Source organism: Amphiura filiformis, chromosome 5 (genome assembly GCF_039555335.1).
Source record: "Amphiura filiformis chromosome 5, Afil_fr2py, whole genome shotgun sequence".
Classification (NCBI taxonomy): Eukaryota; Metazoa; Echinodermata; class Ophiuroidea; order Amphilepidida; family Amphiuridae; genus Amphiura; species Amphiura filiformis.
The window spans coordinates 14101282-14122771 of NC_092632.1; the positions used below are offsets into that span (position 1 = coordinate 14101282).

The 21490-nt window shown below is 36.3% G+C and overlaps 1 protein-coding gene across 1 annotated transcript; it reads right to left on the reverse strand.

Moving 5' to 3' along the window:
* Positions 1 to 1041: 1041 nt before the first annotated feature.
* Positions 1042 to 21055, reverse strand: LOC140152686 (uncharacterized). Its single transcript, XM_072175143.1, has 11 exons — positions 20844 to 21055; positions 19405 to 19513; positions 18739 to 18866; positions 16043 to 16147; positions 15673 to 15723; positions 14752 to 14820; positions 11918 to 12065; positions 8832 to 9017; positions 5947 to 6153; positions 3715 to 4439; positions 1042 to 3391 (listed from the first exon to the last, which is right to left on the reverse strand). The coding sequence occupies exons 2-10, from the start codon at positions 19496 to 19498 to the stop codon at positions 3736 to 3738; spliced, it is 1692 nt and encodes a 563-aa protein (XP_072031244.1). The 5' UTR covers positions 19499 to 19513; positions 20844 to 21055; the 3' UTR covers positions 1042 to 3391; positions 3715 to 3735.
* Positions 21056 to 21490: the final 435 nt, after the last annotated feature.

Genomic DNA, 21490 nt, shown 5'->3' on the forward strand with positions numbered 1-21490 from the left:
CTTTTTCAGATTATGAGACGATCCTGTTACAAAAATTCAGTTTTTGAGTCATTGAGCTTCATCAAATTCCTCATCGTTCATTGACGAATAGCATTGATACAAGCAGTGGCGTAGCTAGGGGTGGGCAGGACTCGCCCACCCTGGAAAAATCTGGGGGGAAATTTTGGAGCAAGAAGAGAAAAAAGAGAAAGGAAAGGGGAAAGAAAGAAAAAAGAAGGAAAAAGAAAGGAAAGAGGGGAAAAGAAAGGAAAGAAGGTAAAAAGAAAGAAGAGGAAAGGGGAAATGAAAAAAACAAAAGGGAAGCCTAAGAGGGATGGTGGAAGGAATAGGAAAGGGGGGATAAAAGAGGGAAAAGAGGAAAAAGAACAGCAACTTGCATGTTTATTGTGGGGAAGCAATTCATGCACAGGGGAAGGAGTGTAAGAAAGGGAAGAAATTGAAGAATATGAAGAAGGACAGGGAATTTAAGGAAGTGAATTGAGGGGAAGTAATTTAAGTGAGTGTAATAGAAGGGGGAAGGAATGAGAGAAAGGGGAAAGAAATTGAAAAATGTAAAGAATTCAAGAAAGAGAACGAAGGGTAGAAGGGGGAAATAATTTAGTGAATGTAATTAATGAATGAAACAACTTGTTAAATCCACTCAAGAATATCAGTATTGTTTTCATTGTAAATTCATTTTTGTTTCCTTTCAGATAATTCTAAAATCAAAACTTTACATTTTTTACATGGCAACATTTTCACATAAAAACGTTACAAATGTATGCAAGGAGGCTTCCCCTCATCATAAAAATGCCCAAAACCCATGAGCTTCCGGGGGCTTCGCCCCCTGCACCCCCACCAGGGGCCCTAGAGCGGGCCCCTGGACCCCACGCCAGTGGTCGCTCCGCTCGATATGCTCGCTTCGCACTATTTTTAATTATATATTAACTTGGGGGAATTTTTGGAGCCTTGCCCACCCTGGCAAAGAGGGCTGGCTACGCCCCTGGATACAAGACGATAATCTGGATAAGTCAAGTTCAGCAGCGCCAGCTATCTTTGGGTCAAAAGGCAGTTGCACGCCGTAAGCATAGATTTCATATCGTAATTTTCTTTTGATGCTTTGAAACATATGAACTTCATTTTTTTGCATTTTATAGCGCATTGGGTATATTGTTTGAAATACACCATACCATGTTATAAGCATTGTCATCCATTTATTGATTCATTGATTCATACATTCAGTAAACATACATGTTACTCTGCGACAAAATTTAAAATTTTGTTTTACAATTAGGGCAATTCGCTCCTTGCATGGTTATCAAGTTTTGGGTAGCGCCTCGAACTGGAATTGAATCAATTATACAACACAATACGTAACTTACAGTAAAGTTACATAATTCTTCCGTTCATTTCTGTTGCCAGTTTGAGATTCTACCCAACATGGCGGAACCATGAATGTACCAGTAGTTTAGTAGTATTACCTTTTTTTGAAATACCGTTGAGTAATACACACAACCCAATAAATAAGCAAACAAAATGGAAAAAACTATCAACATAGATGATCAACATTTATATTTGTAACATTTGCAAAAAAAGAAAAAAGTTACTTTTCGATATAAACTTCCAAAATTGAGTTTCAGAAATGTATTGCACTGTCACCATTTGAAATACCGTATAATACGGAAGCTTCTAAGTGTGCCACGACATGGCAAGATAATTATCTTGCCATGGAGATAATTATCTTGCCATGTCGACTTATTATCAGCATTATTCATGTCAAGAAAAATTATCACGCCAAATCAACTTAACAAAAAAGCTGATGTTGACATGGTAAGATAATTTGACATGCCAGTCGACTTAGTAAAAATGAATATCGACATATTAAAAGTAGAATAGAATAGAATAGAATAGAATCGAATAGAATAAAATAGAATAGAATAGAATAGAATAGAATAGAATAGAATAGAATATATATATGCTGTGGTGTCAAATTACATCAAGGTTACTGTTGGTCAATGAAACATTAAGGTTACCCTTGCTTTTTTAGCCCTGCGGGGCCCTTATTCCGGGGTCCCTTTTTGGAGTGTTTAGTCATTGTATGGGAGTCTGTTGATGTTTTTGTTTATACTGAAAACATCAAGGCCGCGGAGCCGGCAGGCCCGAGACTGGCGACACTCATTCGACTAAACATTACAAGTGGGACCCCAATATAAGGGTCCCGCAGGGCAAGAAAGCAAGAGTAACCCTAAAGTTAAACAGTGATCTTAATGTAATTTGACACCACAGAATATATATGCTGACTTTCAAATGGATCATAATGCTTTTACCCGTTCATTTATTACATAGATACAGAGATGGTGACGGATACAGTCACGATTAACATTGATGTCCTTTAACTTTTCCATAATAAATAAAGTACTTAAATAGACCATTGTAAATACTTTGAAGAGAGCCCAAAGAAAGAGCACCATTCTTTAATTTAATTTAATTTTATTTTATTTAATTTAATTTTATTTTATTCTTTATTTATTTCGAGGGTTGAGAGCCAAAACGCCTTAACTCATGATATGCCATTTACAGAAAAACAGGTTTTTTTGCGAAGTAAACCTATTTATAACTAACAATGTTAGTGTCTGATTTACTCAAATATGGTCGTACAACTAGGAAGTTGTATCCTATTCATTTTAATAAATGTCAATGGTGATAAAGAATAGTGGAATTTAAGATATTCTTTACAATTCCTTTAAGCATGTTAAGCACTGAGTTACGTCTTTCTAGTGTTAACTGAAATTTGTAATCCCTAACTTATGGACCGCTCTAACTTTCAATGTTGTCAATGATGAATGGAATGTGTTGTTATAATCTCTTTGGAATAGAAGTCAATGACCATAGTGACGGATGTCAAACCCAGGGTGTTTTACATAGTGACGGATGTTAATCGCAAATTTATCAAAAACTGGGCATCGGGAAAGTGTTAAGTAGGTCAATTGTATTGGGCATAGATTACAAACTTGCCATTAATGTTCAGCAATTCATGTGTCTGTTAAAAGCAGACCCTTGAAAGGTATTTTCAAAACGTTAAAATGTAGTAATATCATACATCTCACATAATGTAATAGATTGCCAAAGTTATCCGTCACTATGTCTTGTGCAATTATTTTGAAATATCAACATCCGTCACTGTGGATTTACCGTAAAGTGCAGATCCGTCACTATGTAATGCATCCGTCCGACGAATAGTTCTATAACTACACTCAAAAAATCTCAAAATGGCCTAAACGTGAGTTAAAGTTTTCTGGTTCTGAGCCCTCGATTTATTATTTTTTTGTGTAATTATTTGGCATATATAATATAATTATACGATGATTTAACTGAGTAGTTCGGAAAGTGTAAATGGTTTCTTCGTCATCAGCTGAAAAACAAAATAAAAAAGGAAATAAAGCATGTAGTTGTATCGTGATGCCAGGATACAATAATCCAACGATTGCCTAAGTTCTATGAAAAAAATAAATGACATGGAGAATGAACTGTTCCCGATACAGATACGATTACCCTTTTGGAAAGTGTGCCCGTTGTTGACTTTCCAGAAATCTGTAAGACATACTGACTGGCAGGAGATAATGTATTGCAATAGTTGTTACTCACAAGGATTAGGTAAATAATTTGCTCTTGGTTCTTTGGGTACTGGGAAGGGAATTTTCCATTTGATCTTTTATAAAGTTTAATGCGCCTTACCTTCATCGATAATACGAAACATTAACGCCTCTCGACTCTCGGTGTGATAACAGGTTTCTTCTTTACCCTTTGACGAGGTTGTGGCTTGACTTTTCCTTCTGATTGTTTCGGTGTAGTATCGTTTGGATCTGTTACATTTGACGATATATGGGACGTGTTTGCAGTCTCATTGAGTTTTAAGTCGTCCACTTCTTCAGATTCCTCAAATTTTGTCTTTGTCATTGGTTTATGTGGTTTTATGTGTTGCTGCTTTGTATCTTCTGAAACACTCTGCAGTGGCTCTGTTGAAATCTTTGTATTTTGAGGGATTTCGTCTTGATTTGGTGTTTTTTCAGGTTTATTATCATTACCATGGATTGGTTCCTGTTTTGACATGTCCACAATATAATCATTTTGAACTGACAATGGCCGCGTTGTGTTTAAAAAATAAGGGTTCCTAATATTATACTGAGACGATGTTTCTGGTGGGACGTCAGAATAAATGTTCTCAATATCGCCCTGAGATGATGTTTCGTGTGAGCCGTCATTCTCATTATTCCCCTGAGATGATGTTTCTTGTGAGCCTTCAAAATAGGTGTTCTCAATATTGTCCTGGGATAGTGTTTCTTGTGAGACGTCAAAATAAGTGTTCTCAATATCACCCTGGGATGATGCTTCTATAGAACTGTCAAAATAGGTGTTTTCTATCTGCTGGGGTAAAGGCTCCGGAGTTCTACTTGGTGGCTCTACACACAGCAGGAAGATAAAATAATATACAATTCTTGATTCAGGTTATCATTATTATTATTATTATTATTATTCCATCAATTAAAAATTTATTATCAAGTCCAATTGAAACCGTTACTATGTGGGAGGTTTCAAGAGCTAAAGTCTGCTCTTTCCATCACCGAACTTAATTATATGAACATAATTGATGACACGCATTCAAGTCATCTTTATATGGCGTGATGATATTTTCTGGAGATGGGAATGTTACTACTTGAATCAATAACAACAGGACATTAGCGTCAACTATACATGTAGCACCAACCAGGGAAGTGGAATGAATTATGGGAAGGTCATGATTCAAGGTAATAATTAAAAACCGATTTAAAGGACTACGTAGTTTGCGTCTGACGGCAGGACAAAGGCGCGGCGTTAATGGTTCCTGACAAGTGCATTTTTGGTCGGGTTGACAGAACGTCATACGCAAACTAGTCTTTTTTAATTCAGTCTTCAATTATAATATCCCAGATTGTTTACCTAAATCCACTCACTAGAAGTTGGCACCATTTTGCTTCCTATATGATGATAATAATTAGCCTTTACAAGATATGGCATACACAATAGGAGGGCAGTCTTCAATGTGGGTAAAACCCGGCAAATTTAAAAGACTTTACCCATTTTGTGCAGTACCATCCTATTGTGTCCGAATCTAATGATTCACATGTCGTAATACTTAAAAAAGTACCATTTTAAATAAGAGTGTGATACAATATATTGTGTAGTAAATCGATGGATGAGTAATAAAAGTAGTAAAGTTGCACACTATTCGGTAATTGCACCATATATTATGTAGTAAATCGATGGTTGATGTATTATAATATGCTTGATATTATCTCCTCTGCCGCCAGCTTGATTCCACTGGTCGGACTAACACGCAGTGCATTTAATAGTAAAGAATGTCGTGTGTATCCCCAGGTCGGCATTGGTGACCACTCACAGACATTGCCCTTATGTACTATTTCACCCTCCTGCGCCAACTTCAGCAGATCAGTGCAGCATCTGGCTGGTGAAAGGAGCAGACTTCAGCTCTTGAAACGTCCCACAGAAGAAATATTTAATGAATACAAATATTCTCCTGAAAACATTGTCAACCTGAGATCGACTAACTTATTTCGACCCAATATCAACCTCATCGATGAGATTTCATCCTGATTTCAAACTGTGTTGAAAACGGATCGGCGTTGGCTTGATGGACACGATTTCAACCACATTTCAACACAATTTGAAATCAGGTTGAAATCTCGTTGATTTGATAATTGACGAGTTGATACGTCATCGTGGAATCGACGTTGATCATCAACTTGATTTTAACATAGGCCGAAATCAAGTTAAATCGTCGAGCTGATAATCCAACGTTGAATCGATTTTGTCAACTTCTGTCTACTGGGTAGCATTCAAGAATCGTTCATGATAATGATTGCAGTGACCCAGGTTTCATTTATCATTTCACATGAGAACAAAACTCACCGCATACGTCACTGCTGGCATAAAATTGTGGTTCTTCGGGTGTTGCAGTGTTTTTACCTCCGGATTTTTTCGAAATAGTTACTTCCTCGAATGAATGCATTTTCCCAAAGTTAGGTGGCATTCTTGGTGGGTCTGGTGTAGTCTTCTCGTTGTAGGCAACATAATGATATTCTGGCTCTGTGGTTGTGTTCGTGTCTCTATCTTGACCTGTAAAATCAAATAACAATACTAAATTAGCCAACTAGGTTGTATAAGTATTAAGGTCCGTTCATACTACCACCGCATTTGCGATGTGTTGCTGTGCGATGCCGATATATCGATTACTTTTTGCCGTAACTCAACGCGACTCGTCGCATTTCCAAGTTAAAATGTACGAGGGGCAGTCAGTATGTTTTAAGAGTTGACTCGTGACGTCATATGTGGATTGTTTTCATGGCATTTCTCAATGATTACATAAACACTGTACCTTTGTCTTTCAAACAACACATGTAAAAATTATATCATACACATGATTACGTAACAGCATTAGCATATAATCAATGGTCTAGAGTCACCTGGTGAAATTGAGGCGTTTTTGTTAAGGGAAATAAGAGGCTGAAATGAGGTATTGTTGTATTTTCTATATTTTCTCAAGGTACAGTGTTTATGTAATCATTGAGAAATGCCATGAAAACGATCCACAAATGACGTCACGAGTCTACTCTTAAAACATACTGACTGCCCCTCGTATTTAACTTTATTGCGATATCGCAATGCAGTAGTTTGCAGTCCCGGGGGGGGCACTTCAATTTGAAATGGATATAGGTGTAGGGCTGGCACTTTCGCACTAAGGGGCATTCGGTGAGAGCAAAATGTAAAAAATATGGGGTCATTGGGTGAGAACATGACCTTTTTTGAAATTTGTCTCTTTGGGTGAGAACCGAAACAGCCCCACAGAAACCTCGAAAATCGAATTTTTAGTTCTAAATGGCTTCAAATTTCTTTGTTTTTTCAAAATAAGTAACAAAATCAGTGATAAATGAAAGTTGCTGTTCAAATTGAACTTGTAAGGGTCTTTGGGTGACAGATTAAATGGAAAAATAGGGGGTCTTCGGGTGACAGAGCCGGGACAGAGCATGTGTTCGTTAAAAATTATGGGGTCTTTGGGTGACAGCGATGCTGAAAAAGGGGGTCTAAACAGCCCTACATACGCGTCACCTCCAAAGTTGAAGTGCCCCCCCCCCCGGGTTTGCAGTACGATGCAGTGCGGCAACGCACCGCATCGCAAAGCAACGCATCGCAAATGCGGTGGTAGTATGAACGAACCTTTATATCGTCAACAATGTGCCGATCTATAAAGCATGATAAGCACCTGCCGCAATTCTGGCAATCCTCCTATTCTCATCCCCAGATCGAATTGTTTCCTGCAGTAGGTCATCGTTAACCCCAGTTTATTTACAGTGATTAAGTTTCTTCATTGCGGTTGATAACGTTGCAACCCCACTCTTTCTGATCCAAACTTTTCCTTGAAAAACATGGTGCGTAATGGCCGACTACTTCCTCAACCGAATCGTGTACAGCGCGTGAAAATTGTTCACCAGGGGGATCACTCCCATTGTGGCCTGTTCACCATCCGTGATTATAAAAACACGTAAAAAGGGTAGTTTTTCATGGGTAGACACGATACGCGCGTATCGTGTTTAGGGTGTCAAAAACATGATAAATTAGAAAAGTGGTAGCACAATTGCAATTGCTAATACGCGTAAATGAAATGTAGGGTATGAAAAAAAAACAAGATAGGGTATCGTTTTAGCCAAGGGTTAAATCCTTGTTTAGGGTGCTTTTCAAAACTTGATTATCGCGGATGGTGTACAGGTCACAATAGGAGTGACCCCCTCCCCCGGTTTTGCTCATCAGGATGATCGTAAAAATCATGGGTAATGCAACGTCGTTTGACAAACGTAAACCAGCACGGATTGAATGCTCTATTGCTGTGTATGATGAAGCATTTAGTTCACGTCTGTTTGACCTCGCAATAAAACCTCATTTTAACCCATCATTATGTCAGTCAGTGTTGCCGATGTCCTATAAGCAGTGAAAGCATAAAGGCGCAGGCATGGTGAACCAACAATTGACCTCCCAGTCATCACTAAATGGCCTTGGATTAAGAAAATGTTACGTTTAGCCAACGGAGGTATTAGCGCAATTGTTTATTGGATTATACCACGACGTTGGCAACTTTATTGTACAGCTTTTGATCAAGAACCCAGGTGTAAAATTAACTGACACTCCGTGTTCATCCAGACGTCCACGCCAAGCAGTCAACATGTGAATGGTATCTTTGACAGGCCTGATAATGGATATAATGTCGAACAGAGAATGAATACAGCTTCACCAGGATTTATTAAATGAAATGACATAAAATAATAACCCATTAAAACTTGTGCACTAAAGTTTAACCGGCAGCTTAGCCTGAATTAGAATTAAACTGAAAGTCCCATTAGGTAAAAAATATACCGTTTCGGGACATATTCTGACTCGAACTATCGCCGTGATTGTCGGCTCCCCACCTCTAAAATCATTTGATAAAAGAAATGTTTTAAAGCAAAAATCAGCCTAAGCTGTCAAATGTGTTACTTATTGTCACCCAATTAAAACAATTTTATTTTTATTGGGTCAATTTCAAAATCCCGGTTGTGGGAAAATTTTTAGTTTTGACCTAAAATTAACCTGTGCTAAAACGATACACTACCAACCCTAGTTACGCCACTGTCATAAAGTGATAAAGTACAAATTGGGCAGCCTTTGTACATGTTGCAAAAAGACACGATCAATAATAATAGTCTACATCTCTAAACATTTCGCGGCGTATTTAGGATATAGGCTAAATACCTTCCATCGCTTACCTCGAACACTTGTGCTTGTCAGTGTGTGTAATTTGATGGACGGAGATTGCGGCGTCCCTGGTGGAGATTTCAGTGTCTCGTGTACTGAAATCACGTTTGTGTTGAATGTCTCCCTGCCAAAAACTGCCTCACGGACAGGTAGATCTAGACTAACCTTCTTCAGGGCATTTTGAACGACCGTGTTTCCTGTTGACGACAATGGTATTGCAATTGAATTAGTAGAAAAGGTAGGAGAATGCTGTTGTCGATGTGAACTGTAGCTAACTGTTTTTAAACAGTTAGCTACAGTTCACATCGACAACAGCATAAAATGTCTGTGTATCACAAAAGTAATACAATCAATTAAATGAAATTTAACCACATATACGAGGGTTGGTCAATAATATCTCGCAACCATTATTTATCTCCGCTCATGCATGACTTAGATGACTGTTACTTACGATCAATAAAGTTTGTACCTTTGTCTTTCAAAACACACAACAATTAGTATCAGAGTACCTTTAATTAAGTAATCTCATTTGCATTAAGTCGTTGCCATATGTACACTGACAATTGAATATATGAATACAAAAGCCACCTAAGTCCATACTTTGGCCAAATTGAGTTAAGCATGGGAAATTGTTGCTATACATAGGCCTGTCATATGCATGAAAGAACAACTCAAATTCATTCTCTGTGTCTATTGGGCATGTGAAAAATAGCATGTATGAAAGAATCACCCAATTCCATGATTTGAGTCTTGTAACACATTGATTGAAATCCAGTATGTATAAAAGTCCACTTGTAACACATTCATTGCTAGAGAATGACTTTTGAACAAAAATGGGTTTAATAAAGGAAAGTGTGTGGTTTATATTACATGGCAGAATGCTTATCAACATTATACATACCTGTGTGCTTTATTTTGTATTATCTTACTAGTGGTAATCTCATTCTAACATTGTTGTCTTTGTATATGATTCAAAAACCACCTAAGTCCAAAATTTAAAATGAACCCCACGAAGTCCCTGAAATGCTAATCGTCATACCTAATACAGGTTAATCCACTCATTTGCACGTAAAACTTACCATATTGACCAGGTAAATCTAACTGAAGGAATTAAAATGATACACGGTTTTTCTCTCAAAATAACTTCGCATGGACTTAGGTGGCTTTTGTATTCATGTATTCAATTGTCAACATTGGCGGTACATTTGTAGTTGAGGAACGTGTAATAAAAAGAAGCAGAAGTAAGGAACAAAGCAATTTGCAAGCCTTATTTTTGGTATGAGGTAATCTGAGTATATTCAATTGATAATTGTGAAAGAAGAAATGTATCCGTCAACAGATCATGAAAGGGGCTGTCTTTGAATTTCACCAAAAATGTGACCTGGCAGCACAAACGAGCCGTAAATTCCCTAAATTGTATTCTGAGTTATGGTGTAAAATGTGTACGAAGGTCGTATTCATCGGTCACTAAAGCTGGCGGCGACATCTGTCTTATTTTGATAGTCACAACACCAATCAATAATCCTATTATTGAAGTGGATAATAAGCTTCTACCTTAGATGGCTATAGAACTTTTAATAACTCTGGTCTTTGTTTGCTTTTGCTAAATCCTTTTCAAGTGGTGGGTTATTTGTATAGGTATGCATAACCAACAATTAACAATGAGAGAACCTTCTTAAACCTCGTTGACTTGGGGATGATTTGAAATGACCGCCAAGTATGACTGTTTGATATTTATTGCCAGCAATGTGGAAAAAGAGACACACATAGAAACGAAAAAAGCTCTATAATTTTGTTGAAGGAGCAAAGTTAAACTAACCATAACTCCGCTTCTGGATATCGTTTGAAGTCAAATGATATACCATTTTAAGTTTATGATGTTTATTTTTAAACACGAAATAAAACAAAATTGACCGGGGAGGAATTTACGGCTCATTCGCCGTGGACGGTCACAAATAGGCCTTAACGACAAACAAAAATGAGGTGAAAATCTGGAGAAAAGAGCCCACACGGTAGAAGAAAGAATCCAAATTACCTCCAAAATAAAACAAAAACAAATATGATTATTGGTATGGTATGAGAGATCATAGTCAGGACAATAGAATTTGTTGCAATAAAAATAGAAATGTGCGCATGCGTAGATGGTACGCATGATTGAAAGTACCAAAAATGTATGAAAAAAGTACAATTTCATCAAAAAAGCGCTAAAAACGTGACTAATACAAGGTTTGCGGAACAGTAGCTGTGTGAGTGAATTGCTATATACCAAGTCTTATGCTAGAATTAGACACACCTTTCGAAATTCAAATTTCTTATTCAATCCAGAGCCTCTCTATGGTGTGCTACTTTGATTACAAAAACAAGACCTTTTGAAAACAAAGGTTTATTAAGAAAGAAATGTTTGTGATTTCACCACTGGGATCTCCCTTTTTAATAATCAGTAGATACCTAATCAAACCAGGTACCATTTGTTAAATTTTGTCATCGACATCTTTTTCTGCACTGTATTATACCTAAATTAAGAACTTTGATAAATATTCAAAGAAAATATAGGTCATCCAAAAAATGTTGATTTTTACAAATTTTGGGGCAAAAAAGGAAAAATAAGCAAAAATATCAAAATCTGTTTTAACAGCTTCATTCATCAAGTCATAACAAACGGCCTACATGCTTAATTTCTAATAAAATATTGAAATTGTGAAAAACATAGGTATTTATTGATTTTCATGTTTTTTCTTGCAAATATGCTAATAATATGCAAATTATGAAATTGCAAAATAAAGTTTCTACATAGCATACATCTTTCAAGTGTGATGTTCAAAATGACAGACATCAAAAAGAGATTCGATGAAATGTAAAGGTGTAGTAACAATTTTGGCATGGACTGTCTGGTTAGGCAAAGTACGGTAAGTTGAGCTGTACGTGTCATGTAACAACCACCATATTGAAAGAAAGATTCAGGTTGTATTATCAACAGAATACATGGATGGTGGGAATCAATATGAGCAGTGAGAGGAATTCAGCATGCCTAGGCTAGACTGATGAACATGAAGATGATCAGAAGGTGTAGACCTCTGCAGCAAGTATTTCAACTTACCATCAGGGAGACTATGGTCTATTTTCACAGGTGTCTCTGACACTAACTCGCTGATATCTGCCTTACATTGGAATATGATCTGCATATTGTTCATTATTTGAAGGCATTCAGTGTTGTATTTGATCACCGCATCATGGACGGTCTTTGCCTGTATATAAATACAAATAAAATACGAAAGAACACTCAGATTTGACTGCACCTGGTATTCATATAGAAGTGTGTTTCACCAGAAATCTTAAAATTTATCTTTGGTTTCACTATATGTTAATTTTGGTGCGAGATTAATGATTTCAGACACAGACGCCATCTTGGCATGCTCATGCATAGCATCCGTGAAGTTATCCCAGTGCACAAAATTCAGAAGTATTAATTTTCATTATACTTTTTTACACGCGTAACTAGTGTAACCAAAAGTATAGGCCTACAAAGTGACACGGTTCGGATTCAAAGTCATTTGCTTCATTAAAACACAAAGCTTTCTGTTATACATTCAGTTTTCCACAAAAACAAAAGGAATATATTCAGCTTAACATTTGAGATATAGGGCATACTGCAGTTACTGTCCATTTTCCTAAACACAATACACAGTGCTCTCACCATTGACGTGTGACCTCTACAAACAGTGTATGTTAGAGGTATAGGGCATTGTCTAGTTAGCGTCACTGTGTGAAAACTAATTGGCCAATATTTTTTGTACTCTCTGACATTCTAGAAAATATAGTTTTGTAACATGTCCTAAATTTTTTAGCTAATTTAGATGTTTGAAAATATTCGTACTTTTGTGTTTTAGTAAGGAAGGGCACGGCATGGCCTGCAAAATTCCCTGTGAGAATCGAATACTACTTTTATATAGTGACTATCACTCATTTTGTGGACCGCTCTCTTCCGAAGGGCATTAAAACTAAACCACTTGACGGATATTTTTTGTACTTGCTGTCAATCAAGAATAATGTATACATTACATGTAGGCTAAAACTGAGTAGTTGGGGCATCTGCAAATGGTCGTACCTCCCTGATATGTAAATGACAGATAACAGCAAAAACAACTCCCAAATCTGTCCATAACTTTGGTCAGTGGAGAGAGTCAGGGGGTTTCAAGTGGGTGATTGTTGATTGGCAAGTGACATATTTGGGCATAAGTGCAGCCCACCATTCAATGTGGAGGATGGACTAGACTTTATCGATTGATTTTGCCGGAGTAATTTCCTGTTAACCAGGTTTAAGTACTGCAAAGGTCAAATCATGTTTGCTGTGCAGCATAACTGCACTATGGTCCACAACTTATAAGTTCCCACTACATACTTTTTAAAATAAATCGAAAAATATTTGACGAAATGCAAACGTGTAAAAAGGTATGGGTAGCCTTATTAGTTTTACACATGTGGACCACATTATAGCGTCACACGTCATTGCGTTCATTTACAATGGGATATTACGTAAAAAAAGAGACCGTTTTAACAGTGTTAAAAGTTGCATCTGAGTCCAGGTGTCGACTCTGAAACAATACAGTAGGCCAGGAATATTCATGTGTTTGTTAAAGAAATCGTAATCTTTGGTATTCGTCATTTTGAAAAGCAAAGCAGGTGTTTAAATCTTTTCTTTTTTTAATGATAAATGACTGAATTGAGCAGGATATGTACTGTCGTGAGAAAAAACCATACATCGTCAGTAGTTCATCACATGTGAAAAGCCACATTTTATTAATGCCGCGTTTGCCCGATTTCTCTCGTGGTCGAGCAATAAGTTTGCTGGATGAAAATATACCATTGTAAGAAATTGCTCGTCGTATGGAAGTTGCGCCTAATGCGATTCGAAAATTGAAAACAAAATTTCAGGTGATAGAAGTGAAAAATCAGCCGAGAGCACCTCGTCGACGTGTCACGTCTGTTCGTCAGGAGATGTCAATAGTAAATCTGGCTGAATGACCCGGCAACGGATCCGGACTTTCATAAATAGCACGCGCTAATGGACTTATTAACACTGTAGGCATGGTAGGAGGACACATTCCCTACTGAACATCTTAGACGTTATTCCCTACTGAACATCTTGGACGTTAAGTTTTATTTCCATTACAAACACATGAACAGACCTGACATAATGTATTTTTTTAAATTTGACTCCTATGGTGCAACTTTTAAAACTGCCTCTTTTTTTACATCATGAACCATTGTGACCGAATGCAATGATGTAAGACACTACAAAATGGACCCGATTTGTAAAACAAATATGGATACTCATAACGTTTTACGATTTTACATTTCGTTAAATAAATTTCGATTTCTGTCAAAAAGCATTAGGGGGAACTTATAAGTTATAGACCCTATAATACCCACAACTCCAATGGGCTTAATGGATTGGATATCTAGAATCTTACAATAAGAGTCACAAAATCCGCTACAAACACTATTGTTATTCAATACTAAAAATTTGAACGGAAATACGTTGGCCAAAACTAGAACTCTCAGAGCTACTCTCGACACACGAGAAGTACGCTGTTATAACAAGAATCTAAACATGCTATCATGTTATTTCAAAAGACCTTGTTTTTACCACAAGTAAGGCCTACGCCTTTCAATTCATGGGTTTCATTGGACTATACATTAAATAGCTCAACGCGACAATGAATGAAAAGGTGGTAAGGCTACGCACATTTGCACGCCTTTAAATAAATTAATATTTCACGTACTAAAATGCAACAACATGGAATACAACAATCAAGCTTAAGCTTTTATTTTAGACTAGATTTAAGTTTGTACCACATAATTATACAGTTTATACAGTTTGATTTAGAACAAATCAGATTAATATTCAATTATAGCCAAGAATAGCGTTACCTTATACACTTCAAATTCGTCTTGTTTGGCTTTCAGTGAACGAGCAGCATCTTCAACTTTTTGCGCCATCTGTATTATGTTAAAAATATTACACAATTGATATACAATTAACACAATTGATATGATGCCGACTTATATATGTTATATTCAGCAGAACTTATTAACTTGTCACATGACATTATCACTAACATGATCTAAAGAGTATACGAGGCCCTGTCGTGATGGGGCAGGTCATTGACCAACTGAAGATTATAAACTAAAGATTTGCTGAGTATTTTAATACTCAGCAAATCTTTAGTTGATAATCTTCTCCTGTTGTGGGTCGTTGCACGTCGTCGAGTTCCCACGAAACAACAAGTAGCTATTGCTACTTCCGCTATGCTCTGGTCAAGTAAAAAAGGTTAAACATCACGTGTTTCCTACCACACAGTTTTACTGGGAAAATTAGTACATTCGTCCCGGTCTTTCGTGCAGGAGGTTTTCAGTTACTTTTATCATCCATATACTTTTAATTTTCTCACAAGAACACTAACATTGCTGACAGTGTTTTAGAGCATATTCTAAATTGCCATTTTTAGTTCTGATCAGGCTGATTTATGATGTTAAGCTATTTTATTACTTTGGAACCCGGTCATGAATGTTTTTAACTAACAATTTGGTAATATTGTTCTTTAAATATAATAATATATAGCGCCTTTAGAACATTATTATAATCCAAATGATTATATTAATATGATGTAATGGCCGGCTGTATACGAACGAACGCACAGTAGACTACCCCAACAGCCCTTCATTTTATATCTGTGTGGAGTAGGTCTTTCCCCAAAGACGCAACACATGCCGGGCTTCGAACCCACAACCTTGCGACCATGACTGTGTCGAGTCCCTAATCGACAGGCCACCGTACTATATTATACTTACATTGAGCATTTCAAGTCCGTTACCTCGGTCATTGTTTCTCCATTTGTCCATCTGAAGGTAGAATGAGATGCAGAAGTGATGCTTATGAACATTTTATTAGATACAGGTAATGATCAATAAATTGATAAATAAGTAAGTAAATAATACGTAAATAAATAAATATATTAATCAATTAATTTACTAATAATTAATTAATTAATTAATTATAAATAAATAAATAAATACATAAATAAATAAATAAATAAATAAATAAATAAATAAATAAATAAATAAATAAATAAATAAATAAATAAATAAATAAATAAATAGATAAACAAATATATAAATAAATAATCAATCACCCAATCAATCGATTGACCTTCATACCAACTTTCTGCTGCCATTGTTTTACATTTTTTGTAGTCCTACTTTCCAGCTGCCTAAGGTCAGATTCTTTCTCCCAGATATCCTTGAGTGCTTTGCGATATTCGTCTGTCTATTAACATGATAAAAAAAGTTTTATAATTAATCTATTATTCTTTACTTTTTTCGAGAATATAACGAACTCTTAGATCAGAATTAAATTGCTTTTGATAACATAGCAATAGTGTCAGCAGGGACTGCCTTTTGAGGAGAGCGAGAGCAATCGCCCTCTACTGCTCTCCTTAAATCTGGGATATGGGAGAGTGGTTTTTAGCTCTCCTTTATTGACCCTTCTCTTCCTACATTCTATTGTCAATGCTCTAAACAGCTCTCCTTGTAGGCCATGATATGATGCAGTCATGTCTACAGTAGAATTCACCACGACCTTTGCAGGACTTAAACACCATTAAATGTTATTATTAAACCAAGATAACACTCATTGAAAACAGCTCAACTGATTAAATCAGATCTTCTCTGGTTAAATCCACACAACACATGTTTCTGATTTACCTGTGCAATGAGCAATGAACTGGTATTATAGTTTCAGTTGTGTGAACGATTATAAACCGAACTCTAGGTTACAATTCTGTGTGGGCTTTTGTTAACGAAATGAGACAATGGTCTGCTTATTGTTAACCAGCGTTCTTGAAAATGAGAAGCATAGTGGTTTGCAAACTTAACACGATTTGGAAATAATTTCTTCATATTTTTTGGTGTTATCTGTCGTTTACATAACACAAAAGTGCGAATATTTCCAAACACCTAAATTAGCTAAAGATTTAGGACATGTTACAAAACTATATTTTCTAGAATTTCAGAGAATACTTTAAATATTGGCCGTTTATTTTTCACACAGTGATGTTAACTAGGCAATGTCCTATTACCTATAACATACACTAAAACACCAAAGTGCAAATATTTCCAAACACCTAAATTAGCTAAAAATTTAGGACATGTTACAAAACTATATTTTCTAGAATTTCAGAGAATGCTTTAAATGTTGGCCGGTTATTTTTCACACAGTGACGTTTACTAGGCGATTGAGGTCACGCGTCAATTGTGAGAGCTCTACGTATTGTGTATAGGAAAACGGACAGTAACTGCAGTATGCTCCAGAAGAGCTATTTAATGCTCTCCAGCAAATTCTAAAAGACAGTCCCTGCAGTGCCAGACACAAGGCCTGTGAACAGCGGCAAATCGTTTGTTGTTTGTTTCGGAGCAAGGACGAAATTTAGAGCCATGCAGACTCTGAATATTCGTTCAACAGGTATTCGTTATTTAATCTATTTCAATTCATGTTTCTTTTTCAATTTCATCTTCTAACGAATGTTTGTTTTGTTGACGGAAAATCAATTATATGTTATGTCGAATGTTTGGAGGAAATAAATTTTACGTACATTTTACGTCATCAAATATTGGTCATAAATTTTAACATTACTGTACTGTAAATAGAATAGGAATAGATTAAATTACGAAGACATGGTACAGTATATAGCAGCCCTAATAGAGTATGAGCCTGATGCCTGGTAGGGTGTTTGGTACCACTTAGGGGTGGGGCAAAGGAGGCTTAAAGGCATTCCTACAATGCACTAATGATTGGGAAATTTGATCAATATAACCTAATTTTAAAGGCAAAGTCCCCATTGCCACACACACAAAATGGTAATTTTAAAACTGCAGCCAACGAGCTAATAGTTGAGACTTATGACTGAAATTTGATTTTCTTACAGGAAACATTCATATTGTCCCACTGCATTAATTTTATTCCTAAGTCTCGATGTTTTGAATGTTAAATAATAGGATGAAAACACCAGATATTTGCTCCGATTTTGCCAAAAGAGGTTTTAAGTTGTTCGTTATAATAAAAAAAATTCAAATAAGGATAGGTTTGCAACATCTAAGATATTTCGTTACCTTGGTAACACAACAAAATAGGTCAAGTATCATTGAGGCCTATTGACCTTGACCTATTTTGCTGTGTTGGTGCTGGGAAGTGGGCAACAAAACTTCTCACAGGGGGAAGCTACCCCCTTTGCCCACCCCTTGGCTACGCCACTGCTTGCCTTGTCTTGATGCCGCCGTCACTTCTGACGATTCGCGACCACAAAATGAGTAAAAATGCTATATATAAAGATGAAGAAAACATTACGCAAACCTTAAACAGTGTACTTCGTTTATATCTATAAATTCGCTTTTATAAAAGCGCACGTGACCCATGGGCACGACATACCAAGACCAACAACCGTGGCTAATCCTCATGCATGCAGAAAGGGATAGGAACTCTGTAAATAAATATCATCAAATTTAAGTATTAATTTAATTGCACAATTATTATACATTTTACAATTCCAAATTTGTAATATGTTATCAAAAACAACATTTTGAAAGTATTTGACTACGGAAAAAAATATTCAACAACGGAAACGTTTATAATATAATCACAAAGTTGAACAAAATAGACAATTTTGCTGTACAGCAGTCTCATGTTGTTTCGTCTTTGCAATCAAATGTATAGAAAGACCACTCGCTATGTAGAAGGTCACTTCGAGACTTACTGTCTATAAGCTGTTATGGCGGCGCGGAGGTGGTCACGTGCGCATTTATATATATATAACCGAAGTACACTGTAAAATAAGATAAATCTAATGACTTCTAAATAGCTACCTTGTCACAGATCTGTTGAATGAGTTGTCCATAAGCATAGTCCAAGTCTGCTAAACAAGAAAAGGCCTGCGCAAGTCCACGATTGGTTTCTATTGAACCATATGACCAACTTAGAAGGGCATTGGAAACTGTCAGAAAGTAAGCAAACAAACAAACTTTTAGGCAAACAGGCAGCTAATTTAATAACTAAAAGAAATGACATTTTAACTGAAATAAATATTTGAGAATAAAATGAAAATGTTTTAACATGTCAATACTGTATGTTGGCTATTGTTTCAATTATTGTTCGAAAGCATTTATTATTCTGAGGATTTCCGTTTTCACTCGTTCATCATCACAGCATTATGCCCATGGCTATTTTAAATCTCTAAGATTGAATGACATACAGACTCTTCTATATGTTCAAACTTGGTTTTGATCGGTCCAGAAATGATATAATTTTCTTTTTCTTTACCGGAAGCGAAACATTGCTTTATGATACTGAGCAGCACAAGTATAATGGGAAAACAATAAATTGATCTATCATATTACACTGAGAAGCGCATTATTTTAATTTATTATTAACAATAAAACACAAAACAGACATCATTTTGTTCAACTATTTGTTCGTACTATGAGTACGAACTTTGAGTACGAACAAATAGTGAGTAGGTCTACGGTACTCACCTTTATTAAGAGTTTCTTTAGTATTCTTGAAAATAGAGGTGAGATTTCGAAGTTCTGTTTTCACAATTTCTAGAGGTAGCGTCTTTTTGAACATCTTGCATTGACGTTACTGTTGAAATAAAAGACAAAGTGTAAATTAGTCAGGTTTTCGGAAGAGTAGGAAAACCTTTGGCAATATCTAACAAGGCTATAAATACCGAGTTTTGAAAAATATAATATAGCACTAATGAGAACCAGAGGATGATTTAAGGAAGCCCCATCATGCACTGTAAAAGTGTTATCACTAGAGTTTCAACTGCCACTTTACTTTTCAAATCCCATTGAACTCTGTGCAAAAGACGTTGTTTTAGAATTGCCCGTGTGTCATTATTACTTGGTCGATTAAAGTGATGTATGCATGAAGGATAATTCACACCTTCTGTAGATAACATAAAATGTGAAATCGACCAACCTTTTCAAGGTGTTTTTATTGTAAATATATCTGTCAAAATTCAAATTTCACCATGCACGTGTGTATGCAGTGGGTGGGCAGTGGTGTCATGTTCACTCACACAGCTGTGCTAACCGCAAGACTTGCTGGGAAGTGCTTAAATCATCCTCTGAATGAGAACACACCCTTTCTGAATCTGAATTTGATTTGCGTTGCCATACAGGAAGAAGTATGCACGTCACAGATTTTGGCTAATTTTGGACTGTCGTGTACCGATCACCTTTGATGTACACCGTGATGACTGGGGGATACAGCCCCAAATGGCTCAACATACAAAACCAGCGACGGAAATTACATCAGTCTTCATCCATAGTGCCCAGCTCTATTCTTATAACATCAGCAAGGTTGTGGAGGCAGTCAAAACACCAGCTTCACCGCAACAAACCGATCTTATATCCCATCGATAGTTTGGATTCAGACCTCATTTCCTCTCAGCAATGATCCACTGGACAGAGGTAAGCAATTTTGCATTATTGCCTTTGGGATTTAATGCCTCGGTACCTCAGGGATCAATACTGTGCCCATTGCTGTCCTCTGTCTTTATTTATTACCTAACAATGGATGTGAAAATACCCCGGGAAAATGCACTGTATCTGCACGCAAATGATTCCAACCCGAATTTTCACCAGCTCCATACACTTCGATTCATGACCAATCATCAACAAAATAGCACCAGTTACCAACAAATTCAATGACCACTTACATGTAGTTAGAATCCTGAAGTGTAGTTGACAACTACTTGTTGTTTTTAATTTCATGTTGGAAGAAAGATAAAATTACGTAACTTAGCACCACATTTTCGCTTCAATGCTTTCGTAGCCTCATTTCACACAATATATACTGTATCACACAATTAATAATATGTACCGATCCATGAATCTAAACTAAAACTTACACTACATTATATATATATATAAAACTTATCACGAATAAAATGATTCATACCTACCTATTTATCGTAACTATAGGTAAAATTCCATACATTTATACCTAAACAGAAGTAACTACACACACCAACGAACCAACATACTCCTCAATGCAAAATAACACTAGATCTACTTTTATACATGTAAGAATAACAATAATCGTCTACCAAATTTTTTCAACTTTAACTTCCTTCTATTTCTATTTCCTGAAACTTGGTACTTTATCCTGTTATTCAGCGTTATTAGTATGCGATGAACCTTGCCATTACATTGAACTAACAGTGCGATAGCAACAATCTAGTTTTCAAAGTTTCTTTTGTGTGAGAGAATTATGTGTATCAGCATGATTTAATAGTCCCAATCAGTCCTGGTGTCGGCAAAAGGTGAAATTGAGATATAGTCTCGGCCCAGACTGCATGTGGTTGAATGAACGACTAGTGTTAGGAACGACATATACCGGCTGTGAAGGAGACTAATTGAGACATAGATATATTTACTAATTTAGCAGTTATGAGGCCTAGAAATATCCATTATTCCAGGATTATGTACATCTATTACAACATTTATAAAGCGCCTTTTTAAAACAGTTAAAATTTTAATTATTTATTTTTATTTATTTCACAATATTGCAACTGGTTACCTGCTCAAAAAAATCGATTTTCAGTAGGGC